The sequence below is a fragment of the Coffea eugenioides genome, chromosome 11 (genome assembly GCF_003713205.1).
Source record: "Coffea eugenioides isolate CCC68of chromosome 11, Ceug_1.0, whole genome shotgun sequence".
Classification (NCBI taxonomy): domain Eukaryota; kingdom Viridiplantae; phylum Streptophyta; class Magnoliopsida; order Gentianales; family Rubiaceae; genus Coffea; species Coffea eugenioides.
In genome coordinates, this window is record NC_040045.1 from 29,832,396 (window position 1) to 29,849,522 (window position 17,127).

General features: G+C 34.8%; 1 protein-coding gene across 3 annotated transcripts; it reads right to left on the reverse strand.

The window, feature by feature from the left end:
- Positions 1-1,683: 1,683 nt before the first annotated feature.
- Positions 1,684-9,972, reverse strand: LOC113754335. 3 transcript variants are annotated; one of them, XM_027298721.1, is made up of 3 exons: positions 9,814-9,972; positions 9,584-9,630; positions 1,684-1,880 (listed from the first exon to the last, which is right to left on the reverse strand). In XM_027298721.1, exons 1-3 carry the CDS (start codon positions 9,955-9,957, stop codon positions 1,766-1,768), a joined length of 306 nt encoding a protein of 101 aa, XP_027154522.1. In that variant the 5' UTR covers positions 9,958-9,972; the 3' UTR covers positions 1,684-1,765. The 3 variants fall into 3 exon arrangements, 2 of the variants coding, with proteins under 2 accessions (XP_027154522.1, XP_027154523.1); XR_003465171.1 differs by lacking the exon at positions 1,684-1,880 and adding an exon at positions 3,821-4,077; XM_027298722.1 differs by lacking the exon at positions 1,684-1,880 and adding an exon at positions 3,821-3,994.
- Positions 9,973-17,127: the final 7,155 nt, after the last annotated feature.

Genomic DNA, 17,127 nt, shown 5'->3' on the forward strand with positions numbered 1-17,127 from the left:
ACCGTCTTTGTTATCGTCATTGTTGCCACAAAATCTATAACTTGAAGTTTGTCTCAAAAACTAATTAAACAAATATGCAAGTCTCGTGAGCGGGCCCCACGAGATGAACGGGCCCCACAAGGTGAGTGGACCCCACGGGATGAACGGGCCCCACAAAGTGAGGGGGCCCCACCAGATGAACCTGTCTTACAAAATATAACAACCAACTCTGATAACAGTTTGTTAGGACTAGCCCAGGAATAAACCAACAAAAGTTAGCATAAATTAGGCGGTATAACCGACCATATAATAAGATAGGCGGTAGACACCGGCCATATAATAATTAGGCGGTAAAATCGACCATATAAAAGGGTTGTGGCAACCCAATAAAGATAAATAACAAAGCAAATAAAATACACAGAAGATTTATGTGGTTCGGTCAAATTGACCTACGTCCACGGGCGGAGGAGGGGCAATATTTCTACTATGAAAAAGAAATACAAAAGCCGTAAGAAAGTGGTTCTTAGGCCAATAGGCACTTACAAAAGAGTTTATAAAATATTCATAAATTCAAAACAAGCGAGCCTAAAATATTTGACTAAATGGGTTAGATGACTCAAGAAATTAATAGCCCATATAATACTCTCTTGAGTGGTGCGATTTATTCCTTCATACGCCTCCTATATTTATAGGCTTACCGAAGGAACCTTTCCTGCTGTCTACTGTGATGTGGGATGGAAGTAAAAAACTTCCTTACGCAGCATCTGATGTGGGACAAAAATTTTGCCATACACAAGTCAAACATTTCGGCTTGACAAATCAACACCGGTGTTCAATTTCAGGTGTGATGCAAATCACGAGTGAAATCTCTGAGGTGAAAGAGGCGATGGAAGCGGTGAGTAGGGGTGTCGGTGAGAGAGTAAACTGAGTCGGTGAAAGAGAGTGAGAGAGAGTAAGCTTTGTCGATGACTCGGTGAGTCAAGTGGTGACGAAGACAGTGACGAAGAGGCGATGAAGGAAGAGGCGGCGCGGCGGAAGCTCAAGGTGAGTTAAGAGAAATTAGGTTTTTGCAGATAGGGAAGCTCAATTTGTCGGAACTCGGAAGCTCGATTTCAATTAGTAAACTTATTATGTTAAAAACTATTATATTATAATTATATTTAAATATTATTATTAGAAATCGAATTCGAATTTCCTAATTCGAATATCCCAATTCGAAATCGGTAATTCTGATTTTAAAATTTTTATTTTCGAATTCGACCAATTCGAAAACGGAATTACCGATTTCAGTTCTGAATTACCAAAATTCTGAATTCGAAATTCCGAATTCAATTTGAAATCGGTTTCGAAATCAAAATTTTTCGAGTTTGCACACCCTTACTTTTTACTACACACAAATGATGGTCATTTTTCTGCTCCAATAGTCCCAAAAAAGTTCATATGCCAATGTCACAAATCTCATGCATAAAATGCAGGTTTTAAAAGAACTATTTGACCAAATAAACTATTCAAATACTGAGAACACTTGTAACAAACATGGGAATCATTACTCTAACAAAATGTTTAGTCTAGCTGCATTATTGGGCCAAACTATATATAAATATAACCAAACATTACAAGATTTTCCAATGACTACTTCTTTAATAACTTCTTGGAAGAAGAACAGTGAAACCAACAGATACTCCAAAAAGGAGGATGAGCAGGATAGTGAAGTTGACCATCAATGCTTCTTGCCCTCTTCCTAAGCCCGTGAAGATGAATTTCTCAATCAAGCCGGTCACAACACTCAATATTGCCATGAAAAATATAACCATTTCAAGCAGGACATGCCATGGTGCAAAATTTGCGCTAGTTGTGGAATCTCTGGCTCAGAACCAAAAGGTAAAGAAGCCAAACAGCCACTGACAAAAAAAGTTCAGAATTTTCCATTAGATTCTGGCTCTTGTTGTTTTAATAAACTTGTTCTTATTTTTTGATGCATACAAGTCGCATTACCTGTTCTTACAGACAAATCCCCACCCTCTTCATTTTCTTTGTAGATTTGCAGGTCATCACGCATGTTAATTTGCATTATCTGCAAGTAGGTTTCCCATTGAGATAGTTCAGAAATATGAAATTGGATGAATCAATCAGATCATCTATAAACAAAAAAAAAAAGATGGTGAAGAAATATCATGCATGCTGATTCTGCACAAGTTCAGTAGCATAAGTATATAAAAGCCATAGGCTATTGTCTTCAAGAATTACATTTCATTAAACTGCAATTTCTCTGCTAACAATCATATCAAACAATTATGTCAGAATTGCTCCCAAGCTCGAGTATTCTGCCCTTAGACCATCTATTGTACAATCAATTTTTGATTATCCTTGTGCTAATTGTCACTTTTTTAACCAAGATTTCATAAACTAATACAGCTATCAAGATAGAACCGGGTTAGCAAAAAAGTTGTAGAAAGAAGCATTCTTCTAAGATCAAAAGTGCTAAAAGTCAATCAAATTTTGTAAAAAATTAATGAAAAGAAAAGGTAAGGAAAGACAATAGATCACCACCAGCAAGAAAAGATTATCTATATTTGACGCATAATTCTCTTATCTCCATAGGAGGATTCAGAGGGATTCTCATCTTTAGAAGTCAATAGTTCAATTGGTCGCAGATATTTCTGTTCTCATGGAATTCTTCAGGTGTCAATCAACAATCAGGATATAAAAGTCTTCTATACTTGCAACTAATGGAAGTAGACGAATACAGAAAGTTATTGATGCATATGAAAATAACATAAGATTTGGAGAATATGCAAGGTTGTCCATTGTAGGACTGATGTATCAGATCTCTATGTTGGCAGTTTGAAAAGGAGAATTGGTACAAAATAGTATCCCCATGGATGCAACGGTTTCTAAATTTCTTCTTCCTTACTTCTGTTCTAATTTTCTGCAGCAATTGTATCCTAGAGCCCTATTTAGTGCACAAATTCAGCAACTCACTATTCCAACAACATAGAGCATGCTTCAAGCTTATGACCCATGTCCAGATAACAAAGCACTTCCCCAGCTTTTGAAATCCATTAGAAGCACATTAAAATAGCTTCTGACTTACACAGGCTGCAGATCAGTAAAAAATGTCCTGAACTCTTTTAACTAATAGTCTTAAAAGCAGCAAACTCATTCATACAAAATTTGAACACAAGCTTTTAACACTGAATGTTATTTGACAGTGGGGAAGATAGGTTGAACTCTTACTTCCTCATTGGTGTATATTCAAGGACAGGAAAAGAAACAACCACATGCAATGGAAGATGAGAGTAAAAAGTCAGGAAGAAAGCCACATATGACACAAAGGTTTAGGACATCACTTCCAAGACAAAGATGCACAAAAAATTCACCAATGAATAACTTAAATAACTCCTTCACGGATGGCCTAACAAACCTGGGTCTGTGGGTGTGTGTACAATAGTACATGCAATATGTACCGGGCTTCAGCTGAGCCTGGGGGACCAGAATATCTTATGACAGGAAATTGAGGTGATGAATCCCAACATTTCAATTAAAAACCCTTCCATCAAAGTCAATGAATAAGCCTACGGTCTCAAACAACGGCCGAAGTGTCCACTATCAGTTTACCCAATACCCATAACACGTAAAATACCCATAAGCTACTAAAGCACCATAAATTTTAAGTCTACTGAAATACATAGAATTTAAATTTTTAATAAATACACGAGATCCCAAAAAGATTACCCATTCTTCAAAGTGGGTAAATTGGATCTTCAGCCAAGTTCTCAAGAATATTAAAATTTACTCTTCCCTTAAACTCTTCATTGGTTGCATCAATCGTGAATATTGATGGCATTCATAAAAAAAGAATGGAATGCATAATGTATCAATATACCAACATCAGTTTGAAGCCCTATTTCAGCACACAGCTTTTATAAAAACTCCGTGAAGTCAAAAGAATAGAATCTTGCAAGCACCAGATGCACACCTCCCCATTCTCCAAGTTGGTTCATCATTTGTCTTCCTTTTGCAACAAGAGAGGTCCAAGAAATAAAAATGATACAGGCATTGGAGAGGACTTCAAATATAACTGAAACTCATTCATTTCTGTCACATGGTGATAAGCCTCAGCAACGCTTGGCTTCTGGTGTAAATATATCCAAAAACAATTCCAAACAAGTTGTCTGCCACAAGATTTTAACCTAACTCTAAATTGTCCACTTATTATTTGGGCCCTAGAAGAGTGCAACATCTCATGCATATACAAGTCCCTTTAGGTATGAATAAAAGACAATTATCCAAAGCTGTTGCAATGAAGAATGCCTTTTTAATGTTAAAAGAAAAACTGAAGCTTATATATCTATTTCTTGAGAACTCAAAATAGATGATTGGCGATTAGCTATATATTTCATGCATATAATATCTGATGTCTCAAATGCCTAACAAAATTGGACTAACGGTCTTCTCCTTCCAGAAATATGATCACTTAAGACCATGTCATTCTTTAGAGAAATATAATGATACACTTATTAAATTACTTTTTGTTGACCTTGGTTGATCAGTCCTTGGTTTTGATGATTAACAAACCAAAATGTAGATTTGGACTAATGTTTTTATGTGAGAAATTTGTTAGAACAGGTCATTGATCCAAAAGAGAATCGAAAAGATTTGAATCAAAGAGAAGTTAAGAAATATGAAGGTTCGGACGTAGAGGATCGGACGCTCGATAGAGGATCGGACGTCCGACAAACGACGATACTCTTCGGACGCTTGGATCGGACGCTCATTCATTGCTTCGGCCGTCCGACACAAAAAGAATGAAAGTTGAACATTCTGACTTCTATCGGACGCAGGGTTCGGACGCAGAACAAATGGTTCGGACGTCCGATAGGTGGTTCGGACGCATGGTTCGGACGTCCGACAGGCCAACGGCTAGTTTCGACAGCATTTAATATTTAACCGTTGGAGAGCCTTTTGGAGCCATTTCTCACCTTCTATAAATACCCCAAAACACAAGAAGACATAGACTTTTGCCAACACTAAATACAAGCTTGCAAGTGAGATCTTTGAGTAGAAATATTCTTTGTTGGTTGTATAACGGGTTGGGAAAGTTAGGTTGTGAGGTTGCTCAAGTGAAGGTTACTCTCTAGGAGGAGTAAAACCTTGGTGAAGGTGAACCTATCACTTGGAGTGGTAAAACCTTGATAAAGGTTGCCTCACTTGTATAAAATAGTTCTTAATTGAGTGGGTAAACTTTCAATTGTAGCTAGTTGAGGGTTTACTTGGAGAGTAGTAAAATTCCTTTGCTCAACCAAAGTATGTTTGGGGTGAGGAAGGAGTGAGCCTTCACTTGTACAAGTTGGTTAGCACTACCATCGATTGAAGAAGCTATTTGGTGGATTCAACTCCAAGTTTGGAAGAAGTTTGGGAGTTTGATTGGTTTGAATTTCTTTTACTTTATTGTTACTCTATTTTTGTGCTTTAAAATTGCTTATATTCTTTGTCATTGTATTTACTTGACTACTTGTCTGGTTGAGTATTTTGGTTGTATTTGGTTGCATCGGGGCTAACAATTGGTATCAGAGCTTGGTCTCCTAGAGATTAAGCTTAACCGCTTAGAGTAAAGATCATGGCAACCATAAATGTTTCTTTTTTAGAAGGGCAATCTATTGATAGACCACCTATGTTTAATGGTTCTCATTTTAGCATGTGGAAACAAAGAATGATGATTTTCTTACAATCCGTTTATATTGAATTATGGTATGTGGTAGAAGATGGTCCTTATGAAGCTAGAATAGTTGACTCTACCACTAATTTGAATAGATTAAAGACTAGATAAGAATCGAATGAAAAAGATAAGAGATACCTTTCTTTGAATGCCAAGGCCATGTATATATTGTGCAATGCATTAGATGTAAATGAATCTAGTAGAATTAAAGGTTGTAAATCAGCTAAAGATATTTGGGATAAATTGTGTGAATTTTATGAAGGTAACCAAGATATTAAAGAACAAAAGAAATCTTTGCTTGTTTCTCAATATGAATTTTTCAAAATGCATCCTCTTGAAAATGTTGATAAGATGTGTAGTAGATTTTGTGACATTATTCAAGATCTTAAATTGCTTGGAAAAGAATATTCTTTGGGTGAGAAAAATAGAAAGATTTTGAATGCCTTACCAAAAGAATGGGAAAACAAAATAAATGCTATAGAAGAGGCAAAGGATTTAAATTCTATGTCCATTGAATCTCTTGTGAATTCCCTAACCTCTTATGAATTAAAGCTGAAATTCAAAGTGCAAGAGGAAGAAAATGCAAGAATGTATAAGAGAGGCATAGCTTTTAAAGCATCTCAAGTGGGGGATAACCCATCCTTCATGGGTAATGAAAACATGGAAGTGGACAATGATATAACTCCTCACATCAAAAGTTTCAAGAAGATCTTCAACAAGAGAAGTTCAAGAGGAGATTGCAAAATTACATGGGATGAATGCAATTCAAAAAGAGAAAAAGAAGAGTTGGCCCAAATGGCACTAATGGCCTTTGGAGAAGATGAGGTAAATTCTTATCACTCTTCTAGTGATGAAGATAATGAAGATGATGATGTGCAAATTCTTATGATTAAAATGCATAAAAGTTTGAGAGAATCTTATGCTAAAAATAAAGATTTGAAAACAAAAATAAATGATTTGTTGGAAGAAAACTCCAAACTTTTTCAAGAAAACAAATGTTTGAGAATGGAAAATGATGATTTGAAAAATCAAAAAGGTGTTTTTGATTGCAAAAATAATTTGAAAAGGAAGTTGGAAGAGAAAACAAAGTTTTATGAAAAAATGTTGGAGGAACAAAATTTGTTAAAGAAAAGAATTAATGACTTGAACGAGTTTCTCCAAAATGAAAAACAAAAGTTTTCTCAAACAAAAGAAAGCAAATCTTTTCAAGGCACAAATAAGTTTGCTATGATAAGAAGTAAGAAAATTAGTTGCATTAAATCCACTTATGTGCAAAATACTTCTATCATGTGTCACTTTTGTTGCCAATTTGGACATATGCAAAATGATTGCTATGTAAAGAAAAATATGAAAAAAGGTATGAAATCCATGTGGATTGCTAGATCATGTTGTACTAACTCCCAAGGACCCTATAAAGAAAAAATACCAAATGAAATTTCTCATACTTAGGTACATCATGAAGATTTGATCCAAAAAGTGCTAAATGGTTGAAAGTACATTTGAAAGTTTTGACATTCAATATGGTCTTGATTTGAAAAATAAAGGAGGAGTTTGCTTTTTGATTGATGCCAAAAAGGGGAGTAGGATTTATTGAAATTTCTTTGTATGTTGGCATTTTCTAAGGGGGAGTTTTATTTGAACTTATTTGATCAAAGAAATCTTCATTTTGTTTGTCATCATCAAAAAGGGGGAGATTGTTGACCTTGATTGATCAGTCCTTGGTTTTGATGATTAACAAACCAAAATGTAGATTTGGACTAATGTTTTTATGTGAGAAATTTGTTAGAACAGGTCATTGATCCAAAAGAGAATCGAAAAGATTTGAATCAAAGAGAAGTTAAGAAATATGAAGGTTCGGACGTAGAGGATTAGACGCTCGATAGAGGATCGGACGTCCGACAAACGACAATACTCTTCGGACGCTTGGATCGGACGCTCATTCATTGCTTCGGCCGTCCGACACAAAAAGAATGAAAGTTGAACATTCTGACTTCTATCGGACGCAGGGTTCGGACGCAGAACAAATGGTTCGGACGTCCGATAGGTGGTTCGGACGCATGGTTCGGACGTCCGACAGGCCAACGGCTAGTTTCGACAGCATTTAATATTTAACCGTTGGAGAGCCTTTTGGAGCCATTTCTCACCTTCTATAAATACCCCAAAACACAAGAAGACATAGACTTTTGCCAACACTAAATACAAGCTTGCAAGTGAGATCTTTGAGTAGAAATATTCTTTGTTGGTTGTATAAGGGGTTGGGAAAGTTAGGTTGTGAGGTTGCTCAAGTGAATGTTACTCTCTAGGAGGAGTAAAACCTTGGTGAAGGTGAACCTATCACTTGGAGTGGTAAAACCTTGATAAAGGTTGCCTCACTTGTATAAAGTAGTTCTTAATTGAGTGGGTAAGCTTTCAATTGTAGCTAGTTGAGGGTTTACTTGGAGAGTAGTAAAATTCCTTTGCTCAACCAAAGTATGTTTGGGATGAGGAAGGAGTGAGCCTTCACTTGTACAAGTTGGTTAGCACTACCATCAATTAAAGAAGCTATTTGGTGGATTCAACTCCAAGTTTGGAAGAAGCTTGGGAGTTTGATTGGTTTGAATTTCTTTTACTTTATTGTTACTCTATTTTTGTGCTTTAAAATTGCTTATATTCTTTGTCATTGTATTTACTTGACTACTTGTCTGGTTGAGTATTTTGGTTGTATTTGGTTGCATCGGGGCTAACACTTTTATATTTAAAAAAATTTTCTTATGCCAGAAAATATTGCATATCTTCTATCTATTGTTTCTGATTTATTTTCAAAGAAAACAACCCAAAGGTTCTGTATTAGTAAGATGAATTTGTGCCTAACCTGTATGAGTTAAGTGCTCAAGCTTAAGCTAAGGTTACTATGTATCCATAAGCCTCTTCAAATTCAAAGAAATTGGTAACTCATATATATATACTGGAGAGCTGTGAGTGATAAAGAATTTAACCAGTGATGCATTTTGGATGTCGAATCATGTCATTTACTCAAGAAGGCACAGCAGACTTAAGCAGTCACTCGATTGAACCAAGTGACAAATGACAGAGTGTAAGCAAAACAAGTTGAATAAGACTGGTAAACAAGGACTAAACCATAGAAATCTGTGACCTAAAAATGCACCGGCTACAAATAAATGGATGAAGTGGAAGATCATATGCAAAAAAATTTGAAACCAGCTACTAGACTCATATGTTAATAACCTATTGGCAGGATAATTGACATCTTATCCTTCTGTTTGTCAGCAAACCGAAATCTTAATCAAGTTTAGAACCCAAAAATCATAAACGTTTTTCCTAGACTAAGTTCAACAGATGGAAATAGTGTTAAATGCATAATTTTGCCATTATTCTCACAAATGAAGACCATTAGCATTACACTTCATTTCCAAAAATTTATCACGTTTAAAATGGTAAACAACTTTAGTTTGCTTGCACCACCCCCCTCTCAATACCTAATGCATTTGAACAACACAACATGCTTGTGCCTATCTTCTCCAAACTTCCTCAGTTTTATCAATTAGTCGCCGTCCCATTCGCCGTTTACTTATGCTTAATCTTTCGAACATCTCTTTCTTTAGCAACCAATCCCGTAACATTGCTACTTTCATCTTAAACCAAAACAATTATAGCAGTGAACACATTATACCAGTAATTCAAGTTCGCTACAGTCTTATTCACTTCCAAATACCCCAAGTTCCCAACCTTTCCCAGAATTTAAGAATCCCATAAAACCAAGTTCACTAAACCAATTTAACTGTCTTGATTCTCAAGTCAGCATGAATTTTCTTTATGTCTAAAATTTCCTGATTTTGACATTATTCCAGAGAACGGACAAGAGACAAAACTAGCAGAATTCATTACCTTTTCAAGAATTGACATGGCTTCTTTTGTTGCACTCTTCTCCCTCTCTACATAACAAAGGAAGCATTTTTATCAATCACCACACTGCCCAGACTATCCCAAACAATCAAATTGAAAATTTTCAGAAACCCAGATGCAAATTACATAAATAAATGCCAATAAAGTACAAAAATAGCCAAAAAAATATAACATAGCTTTCTGGACAGAAGAGATGGGATGAGAGGCCTTACTGATGGGGCAGGTGATGAGGAATCCGGAGTGGGAATGACTGAGGAGAGAAGAGGGGCGTTGTAGTCAAAGTGAGGAATGGTGATCACAGTAGAGTGCTGCTCCCAGGGCTTCAGCTCCTCCTTGGTTTTCAGTTCCACTTTCATTGCTTCTGTTGCCAATTCTTTTGCTTTTTCTTCTGTTTTTTCTTTCACAAGTTTTTCCGCCATTCTTTTCTGAGTCTATCGGTGTTTCATTCCCAGTATTATTGAGTTAATGCATTGTAGAACCTGAGTTTTTTGGGAGTTTGTCTAAAACTTTACTGTAGTGCAATGTAGAAGTTTTTGAAAAAATTTTGTAGAAGTTTTTGTAAGGTGAAAAACCTTTTTATAGAAGTTTTTGTAATGTGAAAAATTTTGTAGAAGTTTTTGTAAAGTGAAATTTTTTTTTTCCTTTTCTTTTTTTCTTTCTTTTTCTCTTTCTCTTTCTTTTTCTTTTTCTTTCTTTCCTTTTTCTTTTCTTTCCTCTCTTCTTCTTCCTTCCCCCTCCCCATTCCCCGTTACCTCTGCCTCCCACCTCCAGTACCTCCGCCAGCACCACCTCTCTTCTTTTTTTTTTCTTTTCTCCTCTCCCCCCTCCCTCTCCCTCCCCCGCCACCCCTTTCCTCCCTTCTCCCCTGCCACTCCTTTCCCGTTCCTCCCCCTCTGCCCGCCACCCCCCTTGGGCCACCACCCCTCCCCTTCTGGCCCACCACCCCTTTCCTCCCCTCTCCCCACCACCCTCGCTGCCCCTTCCCCCTTTGCCCCGCCACGCCCTTCCCCCACCACCCCCTCTGCCCCTTCCCCCTCTCCCTCGCCACCCTCTCTGTCCCTTCCCCCTCCCTTGTTCCCCTTCCCGCTGCCCCTTTCTTTTTTTCACATTTTCCCTCTCCCTCTCCTCCCGTCTCCTCTCCTTGCTCTTTCCTGCAGATGAAGCAGCGAAATGAAAATTTTGTTTTTGGGCAATTTTCCTTCTCCCCCCTCCTCCACTTCCCCCGCCACCCTCACCCTCCCCCGTGCGATTTGGGTCTCGCGACCAGATCGGCTAGAGGGGAAGGGGAAGGGTGGTGAGGGAGGAGTGGGGGAGACGAAGAGAGGAAAAAAAAAGACAGAGGGAAGGATGGCAGGGGAGGAAGAGGGGGAAAGGGAAAAAGGGGAAAAAAAAAGAAGACCGGCACCGGAAGAGGTGATCAGCGCCGAAACTGGCAGCGGAGGTGGTGGCTGGCAACGGAGGTGGTGGTAGGTTGGGACGGGGGAGGAAGGAAAAGAAAAGGGAAAGGGAATTTTTTTTTTTTTTGTACTTTGGATATTTTAAGTGTGTAGGTAAAAAACTTTGAGAAGTTTTTTTGGGTTCCTGTAACAAAAGTTGTTAAAAAACTAGTAGGTAAAAAACTTGTCCAAAAACCTGGCTTCCAAACAGGCCCGTAATTTGTATGGCAAATGAGGTTATATGCCCTAGTTCTTCCGCTAACTTTACTAATATAAAACGTGATTTATACTAAATGATTTACGCCCTCTTTGATAACTCAATTTCCCACGGTTTAAGAGTGCATTTGATAAAATTAGCTAAAAAATTCAATACCACTTAATTAATTCAAATATTCAATTTTCGTTATCAAACATATGTGAACATATTAAGATTTGAATCCATTAAATTTAAGTGTTAAATTGGGTTAGTAAACAAGGTCCAAATTAATTAAGTGGCATTGAATTTCCTAGGCAAAATTTGCTTCCAAAATGAAAATATAAATCTAAAGTTTGGCTTCATTAAATTATTTAATTATTAAATACTAAATGTGATACATTGGAGCCTAGAAAATTCAGTATAACTTTATTTTTTGAAGTAAATTTTGCCTAAAAAATTCAGCGTCATTTAATTAATTTAGTTGTACAATTTTTGGTTACCAAATGTGCCAAACATGTTAATATCTGAATCCATTAATTTTAAATGTTAAATTGAGTTATCAAATAGAGCCTAATACTTAACAATTCAACAACTTAATTTTATAGAATTCAAACTTCACACTTTAGTTTTCAACTTTAATTTTATCAAACGCACTTTCCTTTTACCCAAATTCTACCAAACAGAATTTTTCTACATATTACCCCCCCTCACAATTCACAAAGTCATTTTAACAACTAAATCTATTAACTAATGTCAGTCAGTTTGGACCATCGTGTGATATCAAAGGTTAAAAAAAAAATTCAGACGTGTGCACAAAAATAAGACAAAAAAAAAGTGTAGACTTTTCTTTTGGAAAAAGGGAGAATTGCAGTTGCAGTCTCCAATTTTTAGCATATGTGCTAAATTAGTTTCTAATGTTCCAATCAAAATAAATTTGGTTCTCAAAGTTTTCGGTAGTAGGTGCATTCAATAATGATGAAAAATCAACAATGACTAACGGTCAAAATTTAATTATTGTTATTTAATAATTTTGACTTTGTACTTTTGGACCCTAATATTTAAAATTTTAATCATTTTGGTCACTTAAGTTTTCAATAGTGATATTGAGGGTATTAGGATAATAAGACGCGAATTACAACACAATTGTCTTAAATGGGTACTAGCAATTCTTATTAAACTTTTTATTTTTTACTTCATTTATTCATGCCACTAATGTCTCATATACTTCTTCCCTTTGGTATAATTGGTCTCAAATTTGGTATTATATATGTGATCATTGTTTTATATTATTACTAATTAACTGATGATTAACCCATAATGAGTAAAAGCACTTCATATTAGTATTTATGTTTGCTAGTTTTTATAATTGCAATTCCTAACTATAATAATTTAAGGCCTATATGCACAAGTCATGCAAGAACTAGCATGAATGATAATAAATTTTATATTAATACTAGAATTTTCCTTTTTTATTTTATATATTATGTATATATTGTCATTTGATTGTAACTTATTCAAAAAAAAATAAAACTCTTTAAGTTCAATGATGTTATTATGTTGATATAAAGTGTTTTTATGAAATTTTATAGGAATTTAGGATGACATTTGTTATATCTTTAATTCAATGCACAACATTTCTTTCATTTTAAAACCCTTAACTATAACTAGAAACTTAAGAGACCATATTGATTGAAACTTCAAACATTAGGGACTAAAAATGTAAAGTTAAAATCAGAAAATTTAGAGACCGGATTTGTTTTGGCTATACATTAGAGACCAGTTTGATGTATAGGTCAAACATTGAGAATCAAATTTGTGTTTCTCCCTTTGGAAAATTTTGAGAAGTAGTAATAGAAAGATTTAAAATTCTTAAAGACATAAGTTTTGGCAAATTCACATATTCCTAATATCTAAAAAAATACATGTCATAATCAAAATTACCAAATTAACCTATCCAACCAAGCAAGCCCCCACTCTAATAATCTGATCCCTAAATTCCCTTTCTTACTCTTTTTGAGTGGGAAATGAATTAGCCCAAAAATCTGAGCACTACCAAAAAAGTGAACAATTACCACACTTTCTTTTGTCATAGTTCTCAATTCGTGTGTAAAAGTGACTTTTTGACATGGTTTTAGCAACCGTGATGTCAAAAAACTTCTTACCACACTTTTGTTGGTCACAGCAATAAATAGTGGTAATTATGCTACTATTTGCCACGGTTGATTAATCATTGTGGTAACTTTGATATGTGCTGCATATCTTTCTTCAACCGAGTTGTTGGTTGAACCAAGTTTACTTGCTTATGCAAACTAGTTTGAGCAGCCTGTGCTAGTAGATTATTTCAACAATGTTTAATTATGCGTTGTGACAGTGGCTACAAAGCAGATCTTAGTATTTTTTTTTCTTGGGCTCATGAATTGGATTCTAAACGTACTTTAATATTGACTTTGTGCTTTTTTAACTTCTTTGGTGATAATGTGATACTAATTACAGTTTTAACATTGTTTTGTAGGGTACGATTAGTAATGATGGGGAATGTAAAAAACTTCATCCAGCTCATTCGTTCTAAGATGTTTTTGGAAGTTTTTTGTAGTCATGAAATCTTTATTGGGTGGTCCCAAAATGTTAGTGTACTAGAGATGTTCTTCTAAAGGGTTAGACCATTGTATTAGCTTTCAAATGGTAATCACTTTGGATTGGCATAATATCGTGCAATATATGCTATGTTTTTGGTAACTTGTACGCACTTATTTGTGAGATTTTTAATAAAAACTTTAGCTATTTTACTTGTGTAAATTATGACAATAGATCTTAAACATTTATCTTTTGATATTTCTTTTAAGGGCAAATTTCACTTTACCCCCCTGTGGTTTAATGTTTTTTTACATAACCCTTCTATGGTTTCAAAAGCTATGCATAACCCCCTAATGGTTTGGATCAAAGTGTCAAAGTGACACAAATGATCATTCGTAACGGAATCACCTAAAATATCAAAAATACCCTTATATAATGTTAAAAATTATTTATTAACCAAGGAGGGATATTTGTATATTTTGAAAATCATAAGGGAGTTATATGATAAAGTATTAAACTATAAGGGAGTTATATGGTAAAATATAAAAATCATATAGGGTTAGTGTGTCATATATTTATAAGGGTAATTTAGAAATTTTTAGACGTTCCATTACAAATGACTATTTCTGTTACTTTGACACTTTAATCCAAACCATGAGGGGGTTATGTATAGCTTTTGAAACCATAGGGGGGTTATTTAAAAAAATACGGGGATAAAATATAATTTGCCCTTCTTTAGACAACATTGGAAATTAGGATGATTAATTAGAAACTTTCTCCATAGAACCAAAACTGTGAAATTAGTCCATGACAAAGACCTTTCTCAATGCTTTCCAAACCGTGGCTGCAATTTGTTGCAAAAAAGTATTGGTAACAGTTTCGAACCATGTTAAAAACTGTGGTAAATAGTCAATGATATATATCACAGTTCTTTTATGATGAATGTAAAACTGTGATTTTTCTGTGGTAAAAAGTATTTATCACGGATCCAGAACTATTGCAAAGCATTTGCGACAGCTGTATACAAGACGCCTCCAAAACCGTTGCAAATTTGTGGCAAATACTATTTTCCACGGTTTAAAGTACTTTTTATCACATATTGGATGCGCGGCAAAAACTGATTTTTTTTTTTTTTTTGTAGAGGAGGCAATCCTTTTAGGACTATCAATGGGATCTGGTCAGCTTGAACTCGATTCTTAAAAAAAATCTAATGAGCCAGGCTTTTCATTGAGTTGGTTGAAATTGTGTATAATCCCAAATTAAATGTGAGCAGAGTTTGGGCCTTATTAGGATCAAACCCAATATAGGTTCGACCCTTTAATATGCCTATATATATAATTATATATAATATATTCATATTTTGATATATATATAATTATATATCTAAATATATAATAATAATACTTATGAGTTATTTGTCAATATATATAAGGAATATTAAATATACAAAATTATGTCAAAAGATTTAGAAGGACAAATCTTAGTATGAGCAAATTGAGGATCTTTGAAAATTTATTGACCGTTGATCATATTTTATTACTATTTTACATGTACATTGAATTAATTGGATATATTATTGTTGAAAAATTCTTGGTTTATATATTTTTTAATGAACTCTTACCGGTTCTTGTATAGTTTTAATGTTGTGGTCATGTGGATATTAAATTAGTTTAAAACTTAATAATTATAGTAATTATATTAAGAAAATTAAGGAATTCTAAGTGAGCTTAAGTTAAGTTCGAATTAAACTCGCAATTTGAATATTTTGTAAGTCAAGTATAAGTTTCACATTTATCAATCCAAAACTCATAATTCGAAATCCAAAAGTTATACTAACTATAAAAGCGGAACCTGAGTTTGTTAAACCTCGCTTCAAATGGCCCAATTGACAGGCTTAAATCCTTCCCTTCTTTTGATTTAAATGAAATTAAATTTAAACCTATAGTTTAGTACTCATATTCTTTTGTACCCAAACAGCCTTTTGACCTTTGAAAAAAATTACCCAACATACTACAAGTTATCTTCACCTTAATTAGAATTATTTCAAGTAATCATGAAAGTCAAGTCACATAATCGATTTTGTTGTCTAGGTTCTATTTTTCTTTTTTAGTTTTTTTATTCTAACCGTAAAAATAGGTTCCTAATCATAATACTACTATGATTGATCATGGAAGTATATTGTTTGGATTGCATTTTCTGGAAGGGTATATCTTGTAACACTTTTTTAGATGTGATGTACATGAAGTAAAAAGATCATTGAAAATGAGTCAAGGAAATATTTCCGAAAAACATGAGATTTTTGTCCCGAGAATGGCAATCCAAAAAAAGCCAGTATATTGGCATACTACTGCAAATTGACCTCTTTTCTACAAATATATTATCTTTTATAACTTAAATTATCCAAAAAAAAGATCTCTAATCAAAATATTGAATTGTTATGTTCAAACTCGTAACATATATGCTTCTAATAAAACAAAAAAAATAATGAAAAAGATCAATGTTTAAAAATATTACCTATGGAAGATAGAAGCAATTGATAAAATTCAAGAATTCTTCCAGGCGTGTGGTTTTCAAATATCATTGATTTCTTCCAGTTTCACGTGATCTAGTAGGCCCTCGCAATTTTAATCTTTTGCCATTGCTAGAAAATGTACAATGGTAGGGAAAGAATGGTTTTGATAATGAAGAAAAAGGCAAAGGAACCCTTTAATAGCAACAGTGAAGCCTTAGGGCAATTGCAGCAGTTGACGAATAGACACAACTAATAAATGGGCAATATTGCCTTTTTACACAGTAAAAAGAAGAGAAAGAGTGCATGAGACTTTTTTTTTGATATTTGCCTTTTTTTTTTTACAAGAAGTTCACAAACAACACTTAAATTAACCCCACAAGATACAACCAGTGGTACTCACACACACACTCAACAAACGATGTGGGATGCAGGGAGAGGGAATAGGGGAGCCTTTCCTAAGCACTAAAGAGCACTCTCGTTTTAACCTCACCAACAGGTCTTTTTTTTTTCTTTTGACAAGAAGTTCACAAACAGCACTTAAATTAACCCCACAAGATACAATCAAAAGGCAATTGCTGACTCTTGGTTGCACCCATGGAACTTAAATGGTACTCATGTACACACTCAACAAACGATGTGGGACGCTGGGAGAGGGAACAGGGGAGCCTCTTCTAAGCATTAATATTTGCCTTTTGAAAACTCCAATTTGGGAAAGAATGGTTTAAACTTTCCTTCTCTCATTTGTTGCTATTACGAGAACTCCAATAGGCACCGTTTTGTTACACAATATGAAGGGTTGTTTTTAGGT

Bases quoted from the DNA above. Each gene is read 5' to 3' on its own strand.
- LOC113754335 (XM_027298721.1), bottom strand. From the start codon at position 9,957: ATGAAAGTGGAACTGAAAACCAAGGAGGAGCTGAAGCCCTGGGAGCAG. The intron at 9,631-9,813 runs GTAAGGCCTCTC...TTTGTTATGTAG, and splicing joins CCTCATCACCTGCCCCATCA to AGAGGGAGAAGAGTGCAACA. The intron at 1,881-9,583 runs GTAATGAATTCT...TTTTTTTGTCAG, and splicing joins CCATGTCAATTCTTGAAAAG to TGGCTGTTTGGCTTCTTTAC.